The sequence below is a fragment of the Aquila chrysaetos genome, chromosome 4 (assembly GCF_900496995.4).
Source record: "Aquila chrysaetos chrysaetos chromosome 4, bAquChr1.4, whole genome shotgun sequence".
Lineage (NCBI taxonomy): Eukaryota > Metazoa > Chordata > Aves > Accipitriformes > Accipitridae > Aquila > Aquila chrysaetos.
In genome coordinates this window covers 76,381,340-76,396,357 of record NC_044007.1, presented here as the reverse complement: position 1 = coordinate 76,396,357, position 15,018 = coordinate 76,381,340, and the positions used below count along the sequence as shown (strand labels likewise).

At 36.5% G+C, this 15,018-nt stretch overlaps 1 protein-coding gene across 7 annotated transcripts in view; it reads right to left on the bottom strand.

Moving 5' to 3' along the window:
• DDC (dopa decarboxylase) overlaps positions 1-15,018 on the bottom strand; it is an 80,240-nt gene that overhangs the window by 25,361 nt on the left and 39,861 nt on the right. For all 7 annotated transcript variants that reach the window (XR_005932225.1, XM_030011894.2, XM_041123089.1 and 4 more), the window contains exons 6-9: positions 12,810-12,953; positions 4,519-4,585; positions 2,396-2,490; positions 533-600 (exon numbers count right to left, since the gene is read on the bottom strand). Coding sequence is in view for 6 of the 7 variants with exons in the window: in XM_030011894.2 (XP_029867754.1) it covers positions 533-600; positions 2,396-2,490; positions 4,519-4,585; positions 12,810-12,953 (374 nt within the window). In the remaining variant the exon portion in view is untranslated. The remainder of the gene's footprint in view (positions 1-532; positions 601-2,395; positions 2,491-4,518; positions 4,586-12,809; positions 12,954-15,018) is intronic.

Here is a 15,018-nt window from a genome sequence, read left to right as displayed (position 1 = left end):
TTCTTTTTATATAAAAATGTCATCTCTGCTGTCATCTGGGGAAACTGAAGATCAGTACAAAATTGCATAAATAGTCCTTTTTGAAATCAGCTGCTTTTCATCAGCCAAATCCCAAGCATTTCTAGAAAGGCTTTTAAAAGAATCAAGGCTTAAACAAAAAGAAATTATATGGAAAAGAAGAAAAAGCTCTGTTTAGCATGTTGTTCATTGCATTAATATCCTTAAATGAAGATTTTTCATTTATGTTATAAACAGTCCCAAAATGGAGCAAGTATGAATCTGCAGACTTTTCAGGATTCCTCTCTCTCTCTGGAACATAATGCAGAGCTCAGGCCTATTTCTAAATTTTACTTTTTTGAAACTTGGATTAAATGAAAGAGTGAATTTTGTAAATAATTTACAAGAGTTAAAGCTATCCAGAACTTCTCATTTCAATAGAGAAATGTAAATAAATGTTTACTGCAAGAAAGGCAAACTAATTTAACATGTGATTTTTGTCTCTTGTAATGTTTCCTTTTACTGTAATACTTACCACATAGCAGAGCAGTCAAAATTCACTAGGAGCCATTTGTGAGGATTAAAGTTAAATGAATCTGCAAACTGAGAATGGATAAATAAAAAACAGAATTATGAAAGACAAAAAGGATCCACGTGCTAATGATACAACTTTGTCAAATTGTCTGAGTACACCTTAACTATGAATGAATTCCTGAACTGGGTCTTTATAGATAATGTTCATGCTGATGTCACCTTACTTAATAACTATTGTAGTTAAATCTTCATTTATTTGGGGGCTGGAATTCAGGTTAGGTGTGCAGATTAGGTTACTGGTATTATCAACACTTTGAGCATTTGCTAACCACTATACTTTTTAGATACATATGTTATGGAAAAGTATATATCTCAGGGTAAACAAACAACAAAAAAAAATCTGCATACTCAGGAACATCCACTGTGGTTCATATCCCAATTTCCAGTAATGATTCACTAAGCTTTCTTATATAGAGAGACAAGTGATATATTTAGTTCATAATCTGCATATCACATTCATTCATAAAATTACAGCTGACCAGGAAATGGCTTTTTTTTTTACTGCCAGGGTATTTTCTTTTAGTAGAAGTCATTTTTTCATCTAAGTCAAAAGAAGAACCAACACAGAACAAGCATTCACAATACATGTTTATAGAAATCATGTAACAGGCCCGTTTTAGTTGACATATGTTTAGGCGTGGCATCAGAGGAAACCCAGGTAGGTAAGACAGACATCGTGTGGGAAAGGCTTCGTCCATGTTTTGTGTTTCAACAAAGGCAGAAGCCACCAGCCTTAAAAAAGAGAGACGGGGGCCTGGCAGCACCAGGGTCTGACTACTCCATATAGCACTTTTCTGTTCTCATTTGTTTCTCATAACCTTCCCTGTCACTTGTAAACAATTAACGATTGTTCTCATAAGAGAAGATTATCTGTGTGTCTATCTGTCTATACATCTATCTGTCTATCTCCCTGTTCTATGTAAGGTAGGAAACCTATTCATGGTTGTTAAATATTTACTCTTATGACAAATGCTGGCCCAGACAAGGGATGCTGTTTCATTTCCTTCAGGAACCAATAATTTAAAAAAATATTCCCCCACAGGAAATTACAACAAGCTTCATTTGCTGATAAAAAAGAGACAGAAAGAAGTGCTTTATTTGTGAGGGGGTTTTCCCTCCTCTTCTTCATTAGTCACTACCTATCAGTGCTGTGTTTAAACTTCTGGCTTTACCAAACAGTAATATTTTCTCCACTAACGTCGAAGACGAGGACTTATCTGACTGTCTGAAGAGAGCAGCAGGAAATTGAAGTATTCTTATCTAAGCAACTGAATGCCAAGTAGCTCAGCAAGGGAGGAAAAAGGAATAGGAGTGCTGTTGGGGGAATATTTCATTTAGCGCTCTCGGTTATTAAACCCTGTCTGTTTGAGATACAGTTACTGGTGGTATCCTATATGACTTTCAGGATATAAGCAAAAAATCAAACATAAGCGGCTCATTAATTTGTTGAACTACTTTTCTTTTTTGTGTAATATAGAATTAGGGTGTTATAAACGTGCCTTTTTGGGTTTTCGGGAAAAAGTTCCTTTTTTCTATTTTGTAAGACACTTTGTTGATTTACTACTACTTGCTATTCTGAATGACAAATTTTTACATATTGTTGTAACTTGCACACTCCCAGAATAAAGCAGTAAAAATTATATAAACATAAGTAATGTATATACAGTAATTTGTGGTGCAAACTGAAGTGCAGCGTACTCAGAGATTCTAGAAAAGCCATTAATGTTGGATGCATAAGAAAAACATAAATTCTATGGAAGAGCAAGGTTTTAGCAGGCTGCTAGAGAAGAAACACTTCATTCACCTCCACTCCATTTAAAAGATGCCTGAATTCAGGGCAGATGAATGCACTCCCAGCATAGGCTGCATCAATATGCATCCAGATATTTTCCTTATTACCTAAAACAAAAGTAATTGAAGGGGAAATAAATTAAACAGAAGATTAAAAAGCCCTATTAATTTGCATGAAACCAAGTGCCTGAGAGATTTTTCTTTGATGTTATTATTTTCCCAATTTAAAATTAAATTAAGAGATTAAATGTTTCTACCATCTGGGTTTCCATTAATACATAAAGATGTATACGTAACATATTCTTCTTCCTCCCGACTTCTGCTGGAACAGAGTCCTTACATGTATAGGTTTATCGTATTAATATTAAGCAACATAAAATATTAAATTACTTTGATTTAAAAGCCATTACAAAATACACTTTTAAAAGACGTATCTGGAGATGTAGTTATCATTTCTATGGTAATAATATTTTTTACATATTGATATACATGCCTGTGCATGCTTTTGAACTATGTGCAGCAAACTGTTTATTTCAAGGACTGAGACACTTATGCAAGAGCAAGCATTGAAAGGTTAAGAAAGTGCTAGTTTTGATTAGTCACTGAATGGTTTCTGCAGAAATATTTTAGCATATGAGCCTCTCATGTATTCTCTAATTTAGTATTCACACTCTGCTACAGATCACCTGTATTAATGCACATGGTAACAATTCTGGTCTATGAGTTGATGACTGAAGCCCACACAACATCTTTACACTGGTCACCAAATAATTCTGATAGGTATTTCCACATACAGAGCTATATCCATTCAGATCTGCAATTGGGCATCAAGTTCATGCGGGGATTTGCATTCTTGTGAACTACATTTTCTTTTTGCATAAATATCTGGAAAAGGCTAATAAAACATTATTCATAACATCCACGGCTTAGGTTTATTTGAAAACATGTTCAAATTTCAACTGATTATATATTTTCAAATATACTTGGTTTGAGACACTGCCTTTATTTCATAGAACTACTGCTCATGTATACTAAGAAGAAAATTCACCTGCATGCAGAAAAGCTAGCATGACACTTATGATTTGAGTAGTGCACAATCCTTCTGCTGGTCTCTGCTGCACAAGCAGAAAATCATTGAGAGCAATTGGGTGAAACACGTGATTAGTTGCTATACCTAAAAGCATTGGTGTCACTATTTTATTAGGTCAGGTCTATAGAAATAACCTGAACAGCAAAATAATCTCTAGCTGCTAAGCAGACTACTAGAAACCTTTTTAGAAAGGAGGACTGGGAGAAGCTGAGTCTCTGGGGCTTGTGCTGAAGGGCAGGAAACCTCACAGAGCAAGTCACCACCACACAAACCCCAAATGTTTTAGGCCCCACCTGAATAAAGTAACAGAACGTCAAATCTAGCTGTATTTCTATGAGGCTGCTTCCAATTGCTTATAGCTATAAATTTTCAGTTCTAAACGTACACTTGAATAGATATGGTGTGCTTCTGCTGCATTTTCATCAGCCAGCAAGTGTGTGCTTTTGACCAAGCCTTTTTGCAGATCAAAGCTTGACACCACAGACCATAACACAGAAATACTTAAGAAGAGTCCGTGACTCGGTCACGGTATTAAACACACTGGCATTTGTCCTGTTTTCTTGCAAGAGGAAGGAAATCGAGGAAGGGAGAGGAAGGATTAAGGAAAATACATGTGAATTTTTGGTGCATATTTCTCTGCTTTTTATAGTCGTTAGAACCAGATAGAAACAAAACACTTGGTGCAGAGGAGAACTGGAGTTCAGCTTTCCCCTGATCTTCACCATTGCTCTAGATGCACTTGCCGGTAGAAGGGCTTGAAGAAAAGTGTTACAGGCTGAAGCACTTACAGTAATTTTTCACTGACAGCGTTCCAAGATATGCGCCCCCCAAAAAACCCTTGAGGCAATGCCCTCTGTACTCTTTTAACGGTTTGAGAATGCAAGTTTGCTGCTGGACCTAATATTAGAAAGCAAACTGTAACTGAAGGTCTCATCTATAAGTAGCCTTATTGAATTTGGACACTGATGCTGCACAATGCCCTGGAAATGACTCAGCATGGCTTAAACTTGTATCTGCAATTGTAGAAAGTAGCAGCAAAGACTTACAAATAGGACCCAGTTCTAACAGTTTGTCAAAGGAGCAGCAAGGTGTGGTTCCAAGTGTCGCACAGAACTGCAGAGCCAAAAAAACAAAGGCAAATAAAATTAAGTGTTACAGCAAAGAAAATTACCAAATGAAAAAAAAAAAAACCTGTCTGCAAAGCCAACAATAAACTGAGAGAATAGATGATATAGGGCAAAATAAATTTATTTTAGCCAATACCTGTCCATCAGTAGAGCTTCTGAGAATCTAGTATTTTTTTTTTTCAAAGGTCCCATAAGTGTCCATTGAGTCAGATGCATAAAATTGAATGTTAATCTAAAATTGACTGATAAGTAATGTATTATAGTCACAGTATTATATTAATGTTATATTTTATGTATTTTCTATGTGTTCCACACGCTTATCATGTGGCCCAATACTAACATCACATATCAATTATCATCAAAATGATTTGCAGTTTATGGTATATAAGCAAGCTCTGAACTTCAGCAACTTAAAGGTGCTGGAATTCCTGTTGACAGAATGGATCATAAAATGTTACTGCCTGAATTAAAGAGCCACAGCTCTGTAACCGAGACTTGTAGCTGATCTGTGCTCAATGGACCTGCAGCCTGGGACCTGTTCACTAGTAGCGTATGTTCACTATTAGGCTTGCAAGATTTTTTCCCAGAGAAACTTCTTCTCCCAAATTCATCCTAAAATACTGGAACCATTCCTCCTTCATTCTGTTAATGTCTCACTCAATGTATCCTGCTGCATGACCAGTGAGCCAGAAGCAGAGGCAACATAAAATGCTAAAGTTTCACAGTAGAAAGAGAATATAACTAGGTGAAAATGAGCTATGGTAATTTACTGGGAATATGCAGGTAGAATTATAACCCCCCAAACCAACTACCAAGTGCATACAAACTGACATTATTTTATCTTTCATTGCTACACTTATGTTTTAAACACCTTGTCTCATTTTTGTAAGCACTAACAAAGGCTGGGTGTGGTTTTTGATTTGTACTGGATTTTTCCATGATAAAAGACACTTTACAGTTCAAATAGCAAATAAAGTATGCTGGTTTTTAGTTAGAGTATTGAAATTCAAAGGAATTAGATCATTTATCCAAGGTCACACACAAACTATAGTACAGCCAGGAGATGACTATTAATATGTAAAATCCAGAATTTTGGTATTTTATTTTTGTACTTCTGGTTACTTTCTCTGCCAAGTACACTGTCAATGCACTATCTTTTGCTTTCATTGTTTTTCCCTATATATCTGCAACTAGCTCCATTTTTCTGGTGCGTGTATATGTGCACATTCCTCAGTGAATTCATGACAAGACCTATAAGAAGACAAAGGAACACCTAGGTGATACTTGTCAACCCACTAGAGCTTTCAAGAAACAAACATGCTGTCACAGCAAAACATAGATACACTTATATATTAAAACTCCATGCAGTGCCTTTTTGTTTTACAGCTCTAAAATGAGTAGGTACGCAAGGCCTTTGAGTTCACTGCTCTCCTTTGTAGTAGGAGTGATACCATCAGGAAACGTTTCCAGTGGTTCCTTCTTTGCATTGGACTTCTCTGGCTCATCCAACATGCCAAGTAATATCTTCTATTTCTTAAGCATCTGCTTAGTTTGTCCAGTGCAGTAGGTCTTCCTGCTATACTAGAGAATGTCCTCATTGCACAGCAGCGTGCGTTGTTGTCATTGCTGCCTTAGCTGTAGAGCTGCTGCAGGACAGGGACAAGTTGCCGGTGCCCAGCTGAGAGGTGCAGCTGGTGGCTTGAGTGTGTGGGATGGGGTGGACTTTTGCCCTGTTCTGTTAGTCATTGTGATGTGAGTAAGCACTTCTGTAGCAAAGGATTTTGCTCATGCTTACGTTACCTGATGTGGCCTTATCTGCTCTCAGCTTTTTAGTCTCTCTCCAGCACAACAAGATTTCCACTTCTGAGAAAAATAATTTCATGTAATTATGCCAGTAGCAAATTGTTTGCCAAAATTCTATAATCTCTTTTAGCCTAATACCATGTTTCACTTGCCAAGTGTATGCTCTTTTGTATTCTTCTAGCTTGGACATTCACATGCGGTCTCTCCTGCATTTCACTGATATCTTGTTAATTTTAGGAGTTCCCATTACTCAAAAGTTAAATGATGCCAGCTTTTTCAGGAGGGTCTTTTTTCCTTCTTTTTTAAAAGGTGATACACATTTGCCCTTATTTCTGCTCTAATTAAACAGGCTGCTTGATAGCTACCAATATTTTACCCTTTTATTTGTTCCCCTGAACACTTATCCTCACTCATAAGTTGTCACCCGCTTTCAAGCTAGAGGTTTTATTGACTTTTTCACTTCTACCAGCTATTGGATATTGTAGACTGTTACAAATCATATACAGTCACATCTTGAAGCAGGTGCCGTACACATCTCAGGACTAAGAGTTGTTTTTCCCTCTGGGGGTTCCCGAACTAGTCCTCCCAATAACTTCTCATGAAGTTTTAACATGTTTGTTTGGTTTTGCTTTTCACATATCCCATCAAGCTTCTTTTTCTTCTTTTCATTCTATGAAGTAAAGTGGCAACAGCACACTAGAAAGGTCTGGCATCTTGGAAAAATAATCTGAGACAAACAGTTGGATAAATGTGATGGGATTTTTGTTCGCAGGTTCCAGGTTTTTAGAGAATTCATGCAAAGTGAAAGATGGTTGTTTTACTAATTATTAAACTAGATTTTTCAAAATTTCCAGGAAATCCCACACTAACAAACATACAATAAAAAGGGCAAGTAGATATGTATTCAAAAAGCCAGAAATTTAAAATTATACATCCCAAGAACATTGAACTAATTCAATAATCTATTGCTAGAGAGGTAAAACCTCTCTTTTGAGTACACTTTTGAACATTTCTGCATCTATATTATACCATATACCTCAGAGATATTTTAATTGTTGTAGGGAGCTGAGTTTTTCTGTTTAATGGAAAGTACTCATATAGTACTCAATTCATATGAATTTATGTACACTCTTAGAGGAAGTCATGCCCTGCCTTTGTATTGGGCAGACCTGGTTAAATGTAGTCATATAAAACCCTGAAAACATTTTATCCCTGACAGTCCACATGTTCCCCCAACTTCACAATTACAGCAATATTAATTGCTACGATCATGTTTCATTGCACCAATAAAAAATATTGGCTATGGGAAGAGTTATTATTAAAATAAGAAAGGAACAATTCAGTATTTTTTCTGTATCAAGCTACTAAGAACCTGAGTTTGAAACAAATACAGTTCTGAAAATGAGAAGCCCATTGAATATATAGTTAATAAAATTTTGCTGCCAACACATTTTTCCCTCAAAATAATCTGATCTGTATCTATACTGGGCCTTCCCATATTCCTGAGACACATGAGAAGAACAGAATAATTACAGTGCCTTGAGATACATTACGACTTCTCTGGAAGTTTAATCATCCTTTGAGAGAGGTTGCTTTAAAAAGATTGCAGGATTATTTTTTTTTAAAGGGAGTAAGTTTGCTCCCTTTTTTACTAAGAGGGCATGCATGTAGGGAGTGAAAATATGTTTATTGCATTGCTGTCTATCCAAGATGTTCCCACAATCATCTTTGGCTGAACTACAGATCTACAAATTGGGTCACAAGAAATGGAGGATACCATGATGAAAATTCTAATTTTTCTATATACATAAAGAGTAGGGGTTAACCCATTGGATTGGAAAATACCCAAATAGAGTGCACTATAGACTTAGCTATGCATTTATATATATATTTTATGATAATATGGTGTGGACTTTCTGTCAAGATTAGAGTGAAATTATCTTGGCTAGTCCATCAACTGAAATAACGATGGAGATTTCACAAAAGAAAGTTACACATTGTTATTAGTTTTGTACTGCAGTTAAAGTATTCTCTTTCTAATCAGAATAAGGAGTATGTTGCTTCAATGAGAGATTATATGAGTTCAAACATATTTGTTTAAATAATGGCTTATTCTGTAAAGTATGCATGTTTCTAAAATAATTTTGTTGTCCTCTCTGCAGGTGCCTAAGCCTCAAAGCTACTTGTTCTAATTCTCAGAAACCACTTAAAGTGACAGCATGTGCTCTTGTCAGGACTCTCATCACCCTGCCTCAGTACTACACAATGAATCTAACTCAATTTGTGATCTGTATAACACTGGCAAAATCACATTTGTGCAAAGGGCGGGAGACAGGTTGCATCACAGAAATGGGACTGATGGCTCAGTATAGCCTGCAGGCCTTCTCCTTTTCAGGCTGTGCACTTCAGATTTGACTCAGCCCTGGTTGCGAATACAAAGCAGCTAAAATGCTTGCATCAGTCATCTCATGTATTACTTTCCTGAAATCAAGAGCTATGTCACGAAACACGCATGAATCTTTATGATGCCTGAGAGCAATGACTCTCAATCTTTTCAACTGGAAGACCTCCTACAGCTTTTGAAAAAGATGTGGACACATTTTGCACAGTTTCGCCACAAAGCTTTTCATTTGCAATTAACTAAAATGAAGCAGAACTTTCAATGTTCTCTTATTGTTTTTGTTTTCACCTACTCATTTGTTTGCCAGCTTGTACTCAGGAGAATGCCTGTGGCTTGAAAAAAACTGCAACAGTTTACTAAACCACCATTCAGTATTCTACGAAACAGCAATTATTCACAAACTGTGGGTTAAGAAACGTCACCCTAGACATCTGTACGTGTCTCAAGAATGCTTCTTCCAAATGGAAGTCTGTGGTCAGGATCTAAGTGTTAACTTCTGCTGAAAAGATGGATCCTCTGTCATTCTAATTCTGATTTATTGTTTCCCAAGTGAGTCCCAGATACAAACAGCCTGCTTCTTAATATCCTGCAGATCATCATTCAGAAGAGTCATTTCAGCTAGAATCAGAAAGATTTCACTCTGGGCCTTTGTTCAGCAGCAAGGCGATCACCTTACAGCAGCTTTATACTGGATGAGGTTGTTGAAGTATATTGTACTATATATATGCCAGCTGCAATATATCCGTGTTGATTTATGAAAGACAGCATAAAGCTCACAGGCTTTATGAACTTACACATGTTCAAGTGAACTAGGCTTGAATGCAGTGTATACTACGTCTGAATTTAGCTGTGCTTAACTTAGTGGTCTCCACATTTGAGAATCCTGGTCAACAATCATCCAACGTAGAGGCCTGTCTCAAGTTGAGAGCATAGGGCCCAACTGAGAAAGGCATTTACACACATGCTTAGCCACCAGTTAGCATTTATAATTAATAAAATAGACATGACTTCAGTACATGCTTTAAAGGTCTCCCTTAACTGGTGGCCAGATGAAAGGCTGCATATCAGCCACACTTGGAAATTGCTCCTCAGTAAATCGTAGCAACTTCAGTGCCTCAACACCTGACACTATGCTTTGTTTGCACAGTCTGCTTGCTTTACTATATGAAAATATCTCTGTTTCAATTTCTGCAAAAGTATTTTGAGAGACAAATTAACACAAGTCTGAATTAGAAACTTGTGTTAGAAACCAAATTAGAAACCAAAACTAGACGTCTGGGTACACTAATTGGCAATAGCCTTCACTGAACAAAATGATATACACATTACTAGTGCTAAAAGATATTGATGGTGGACAGGAATTCAAAGACTCATTTTAAAGACAATGCCTCTCCCAAAAACAGGCCGACTGCCAAATCCTATGTATGTGAAAAGCAAACCTATAATTACCAGATTGCTGTAATGAGAGAACCTGTTTCACACCAAGCAAATGCGCCCCTGATTCTCCACTCACCTCTACAAGCAAAGCACTTCTATCTAGTTAATTTCCTTTTTAATCCCTACAAATTCCCTACAAAACTTGGGTTTTTTGCTGATAAGGAAGACTGCATCAGCTTGGATGCAACCAAGATGTCTTCATTAGGAATGATCTCTCTGCTGTTGCAAGTCTCTTCAGGCAGAATTTCTTCTGTTAAACTTTTTGCTTTGATGTTGAATCACTCCCCTTAGTGAAGGATCAGTGAATACAGGGAGACAAGGAATAAAGTGGCATAAGGTGTTTCCTTGGCAATGTGCATATCTTTGTCACCAGGACAAAATAAAATAGCACCAAATTACTCAAGAACAAAAGAAATGGAAAGGCTTTTGAAATCTGCGAGCCAGAAAAGGGAGCACTAATACAGTGCATGGACTGCTGCTCAGCATGACAGAGAATTAACACACCTTTTCAGTTAAGAGGCCAACCATAAGGATAATGAGATCTAGTTTAATCTAAGCTGACATGTTTTATGTATACAAATAAATGGAAGACCTGGTACAGGCCATATTAACTCAGACTGAGCCTTTGCTGTCTTTGAAAGCCTGTTTTGCACAGCTAAGCAAACAGAGGAAGAAAAACAACAGTTAAATCACCCTTTGTAAAGGTGTCACTGAGTACATAAAACAGAATTTTTTATTTCTTTTTGCTACACATAGAAAAATTAATAAGGAATGAATATTTATCAGGGGCAAGTTGCAATTTTTTGTTAATAGACAAAAGGTGAGGAAAAAACACATTAACTTTGTAGTTAGTGCACAGAGATGTGATATAGTGCTGTACTTGTAACTGTTTAAAATTAACAGTGAGATAAACAAGTAGGATCCTATATAAGATCTTTTGAGCTGGTACCATGTAACAGAGAAATAAAACATGCCTTATGGCACATCTCCACTTCAATGGGTGCAGCCCACAGAAGAAAGTTCATTTTGGAAGCCCTAGAGATGCTTTGTTTCTCAGTTATAGTCTTCTTATATTGGAAAGCAATTGATGGGATGTGTTTGGTCATTCCGAAGACTCACTAGTTCTAGGCAGGCTAGGAATTAGCAGCATTCTATACATATGGAAAACACTTTTCACCCTAGTCATCCTCATACTACATAAAAACAGACACTAAAGGTTAATAACAGGAAGAGTAAAAAGATTACATTTTCAAAAGAGCTTGGTGAAATTGAAGATTCTTTGTCCCATTTGGCACTTATCCATGACTATAAGCAAGCTTAATCTGTTAATTCTTCTGAAAACAGTTCACAGAAGTTTAAGTCACATTAGCCCTTTTCAAAATGTTAACACATGAAAGAAAAGAAACAACCGTCAAGTCAGACATGACTTTTCTGAAAAAAATCATGACATATTTTTAACTGTCTTAAAAAATCCCATTTCTGAAGTTCTTGGTTTCTAAAATATTTTCTTCCCTCCTATTTTTCTTCCGTGGAGGCCAGTAAAAACATGTTCTTGGTAGTAAATTATACCCCTTAATAGATCTATACAGCCCATGGTCTATAGCAAGTTTTGTAGAGGCATAATGCTTGGAAATGAGCAAAACATTTTGTTGATGATGTACAAAAACATATCAGAGGTTACTTACTCCATGAAAAAAACAAATGGTAATATCTTGTTTTAACTTGAAATAATAAGATGGTGTTCTGAACTGACAGCAGGATCAGATCTGATGAATAAGCAAATATTCTTTTCAATAAGGTGCTTATCATAGTAGAACCAAACTTCAGAATTTTATCCAATCTAACACTGTTCTGTGTCAAAAACTGGGGGAGTATGAGCTTTAGCTACTGAGATATAAACACATTTGTTTTTGCTAGACTGCTGTGGAAGCAGGAATCACAGGAAAAGAAAGTGGACAGATAACAAGAAATGATGCCACCTAAAGCTTCCACAGCCAGATTCCCTACGGCTCACCTCATAGAGACAAGTCATATACTCACAAATACCTGTCTGACAATATCTGATCTTGATGATTATTTGGGGTGTATTACGGAGGTTCATTTATTTGCTGAAATAGTGAGGAGTGGAAACTATTGGTTTTTGAAAATACTTAAGTTTGATACCATCATTTAATTTATTGCCTTTAAACTTGTTTTACATGTAAGTAAGTTAGAACCTGAAAAATAAAGGTATACCTTTGTAAAAGAGGCATTTCAGAATTCAAGTGTTAGGAGATTATAACACTGCAGGATTACCTGCAACTACAAAATTCACCTCCATTTATTCAACTGTCTAATATAACTTTAAGTCCTTTTAAAACATCATTTTTGCTGAGAAGTGCAACCAGCTGCTCAAATTAGTTGCTCCTCCTGCACAGAAAGCTATGTGAAGAACACTCATGGAACCTGTCCTAGTATTCTAGCTAGGCTGCCTATCGATCCCTCTGTTAGGGATGAGATCATCTATTCATGTCAAAAATAGCTTATCAGAAGCAATAAATCCACTGATTAATTAAAATCCAGTACTCACAAAGAATGGGATAAGACCAGAAGCTTTGTCTTCATCCAAAACTTTCTTCAGGGCTGAACCACAAACACTAAATGTATCACCTGAAGAAACTTTTTTAATCTTCACAGCACCAATTAATGCAGCCCTTTCCACTGATGAATGAGCCTACAAGGAAATGAGCAAGTTTTAAGACAGATACCTTTTACTGGAATGTAAGAAGTTCATTTGAATTTAAAAAGAAAAAAATTCATTTCTTTCAAGTAAAGCAATACTTGAGATCCTGGGACTGTTGCTGGTATGTAACCAATACATACCGCTCCCTCTTTCATACAGACACACAGATGGACACACATTTGTATATATACATACACACACACAAAAATACAGTAATAGAAACCCTGAAGTATTCTTGAGACCATTGCCATGGCATCATTCAGACAAGAGTTCAATTAACCTTAGTGAGAGCTTTAATTAACATGTTCACAGTTAGGTAGGATTGATTAAGAGCTTCAGGATTTGTCTCTAAATCAACCAAAAGACATGTAGATAATCAGCTTGCCTAATAATGATTCGGTTGCTGATTAGCATATTTTAAAGGTGCACAGCTTTGCTGAACTCTAAAAAAATATACGTTATGATATGGTATAGACTGAGATATTTTCTTACATGACCATTTTTTTTAGATTACCTACTGACTAAATTGTGGTTCAATCATTCATTCATTCATTTTGTTAGGCAATTAAGGATCATTCCCAATATGTTATTTTATTTATAACCCACTTTATTTGCATTGCCCTTAAATAATATTTTTTAGAACCTAAAAGCACATCTCAGTAAATAAAAACAAAGATACCATTAAGAAATTCTTATACATTTGTGACGTATGATACAATAATAACCTATTAACAGTAAAAGGTATGCTTAGCCACAAAATACTCTCCTTTAGAGCATAACTAAAACCAAAAAAAGCTATTTTACCTTTCACCTTCTACAATGTCATTAACTGTCATTAATTTGAAAGAGAAAAATTCCTCACCTTTTCATATTGTGTCTATTCTCATTCATAATCTCCATCCTACTCATCTTGTTGGTTCTTGCTAGTGCCTACAAGAGCACTTACTAATTCTATTCTAATTTAGCATATAATCACGGAGAAGATTAAGCCAAAACATAGGTTGAACAAGACCAGATGAAGATAAAGTTTTTGCCTTTCGACTTCACATATCTCTGGAATGACATGTTTTAAAGGCAGATTTACTATTAACTTGTATCTCATCAGTGCCTCTTGGTAAAGCATTTTGGTAAACTAATTCAGCACCAACTTGAGAAAATTTGGAAGTCTAGACTTGAAATATAACTTTTTGAAGTGGAAAACAATGTGTGTACCATAGCAATACCACACTTCATTCAAGTGTACAATAGGAAGAGGTATTTTATAGCTGATTTATGCAAGAATTGCAAATAAGCAAACTATAATAACACACTAAGGTTGTTAGCCAGTCAGAACCTCTGAACTGCTTCCTCAAGCCTCCAAAATTGCAGTAAGGCTCTCTGATAACCACAGCCATTCACAACCTTAAGGTTAAAACTGCCAAGATGCTTTTGCATTATAACAAATATTATAACAAATCTTTAGTAACCTGCTGCTCCATGGAATTCCTAGTCCTTAGCAAAGTACTCGGGAATCTCCCACCACCCTCGAGGAGAGCAAGGAACCAAGCAGAAATCAGTGAAATGAATGGGCAGCTGCTTAAGGTAGCCAAATAAACATGGCAAAAAAAGGTTGATGAACAAAATGGCCTGAGAAATTTTGAGAATATCAAAAAACTACTCCGACCTCTGTCCTGGTCCCAATCCTGGTCAGGTGTCTACTGTCTGGGGTAGCTGGATGCTCCTCTCAGCTCCGAGGTCTCACATGCAGTATCCCTTGCAAGAGGAGCCTCAGCCAGGATAGCCCAGGCAGTAAAACAGACAGGCATCCTCATCTGTTTTCTCCAACCCCCCAAGTAGTTACTGGGGAAAGATTAGTTGCCAGTCCTGCTCTGTACTCACTAACACAAAGCAAAATTATTTCGATGCGATAAAAATTTTCCCCAAATGCCTAGAAGCTAAAATGATCTCCCAAGATACATGAGATCTGAGTTCAGCCTTCTGCTTTGAGTCTCGAGAGGCAGCTTTTTACCTCCCTCCTAATGCATTCTTGCAGCGTTGCTCTCTGTCAGTGCATGGT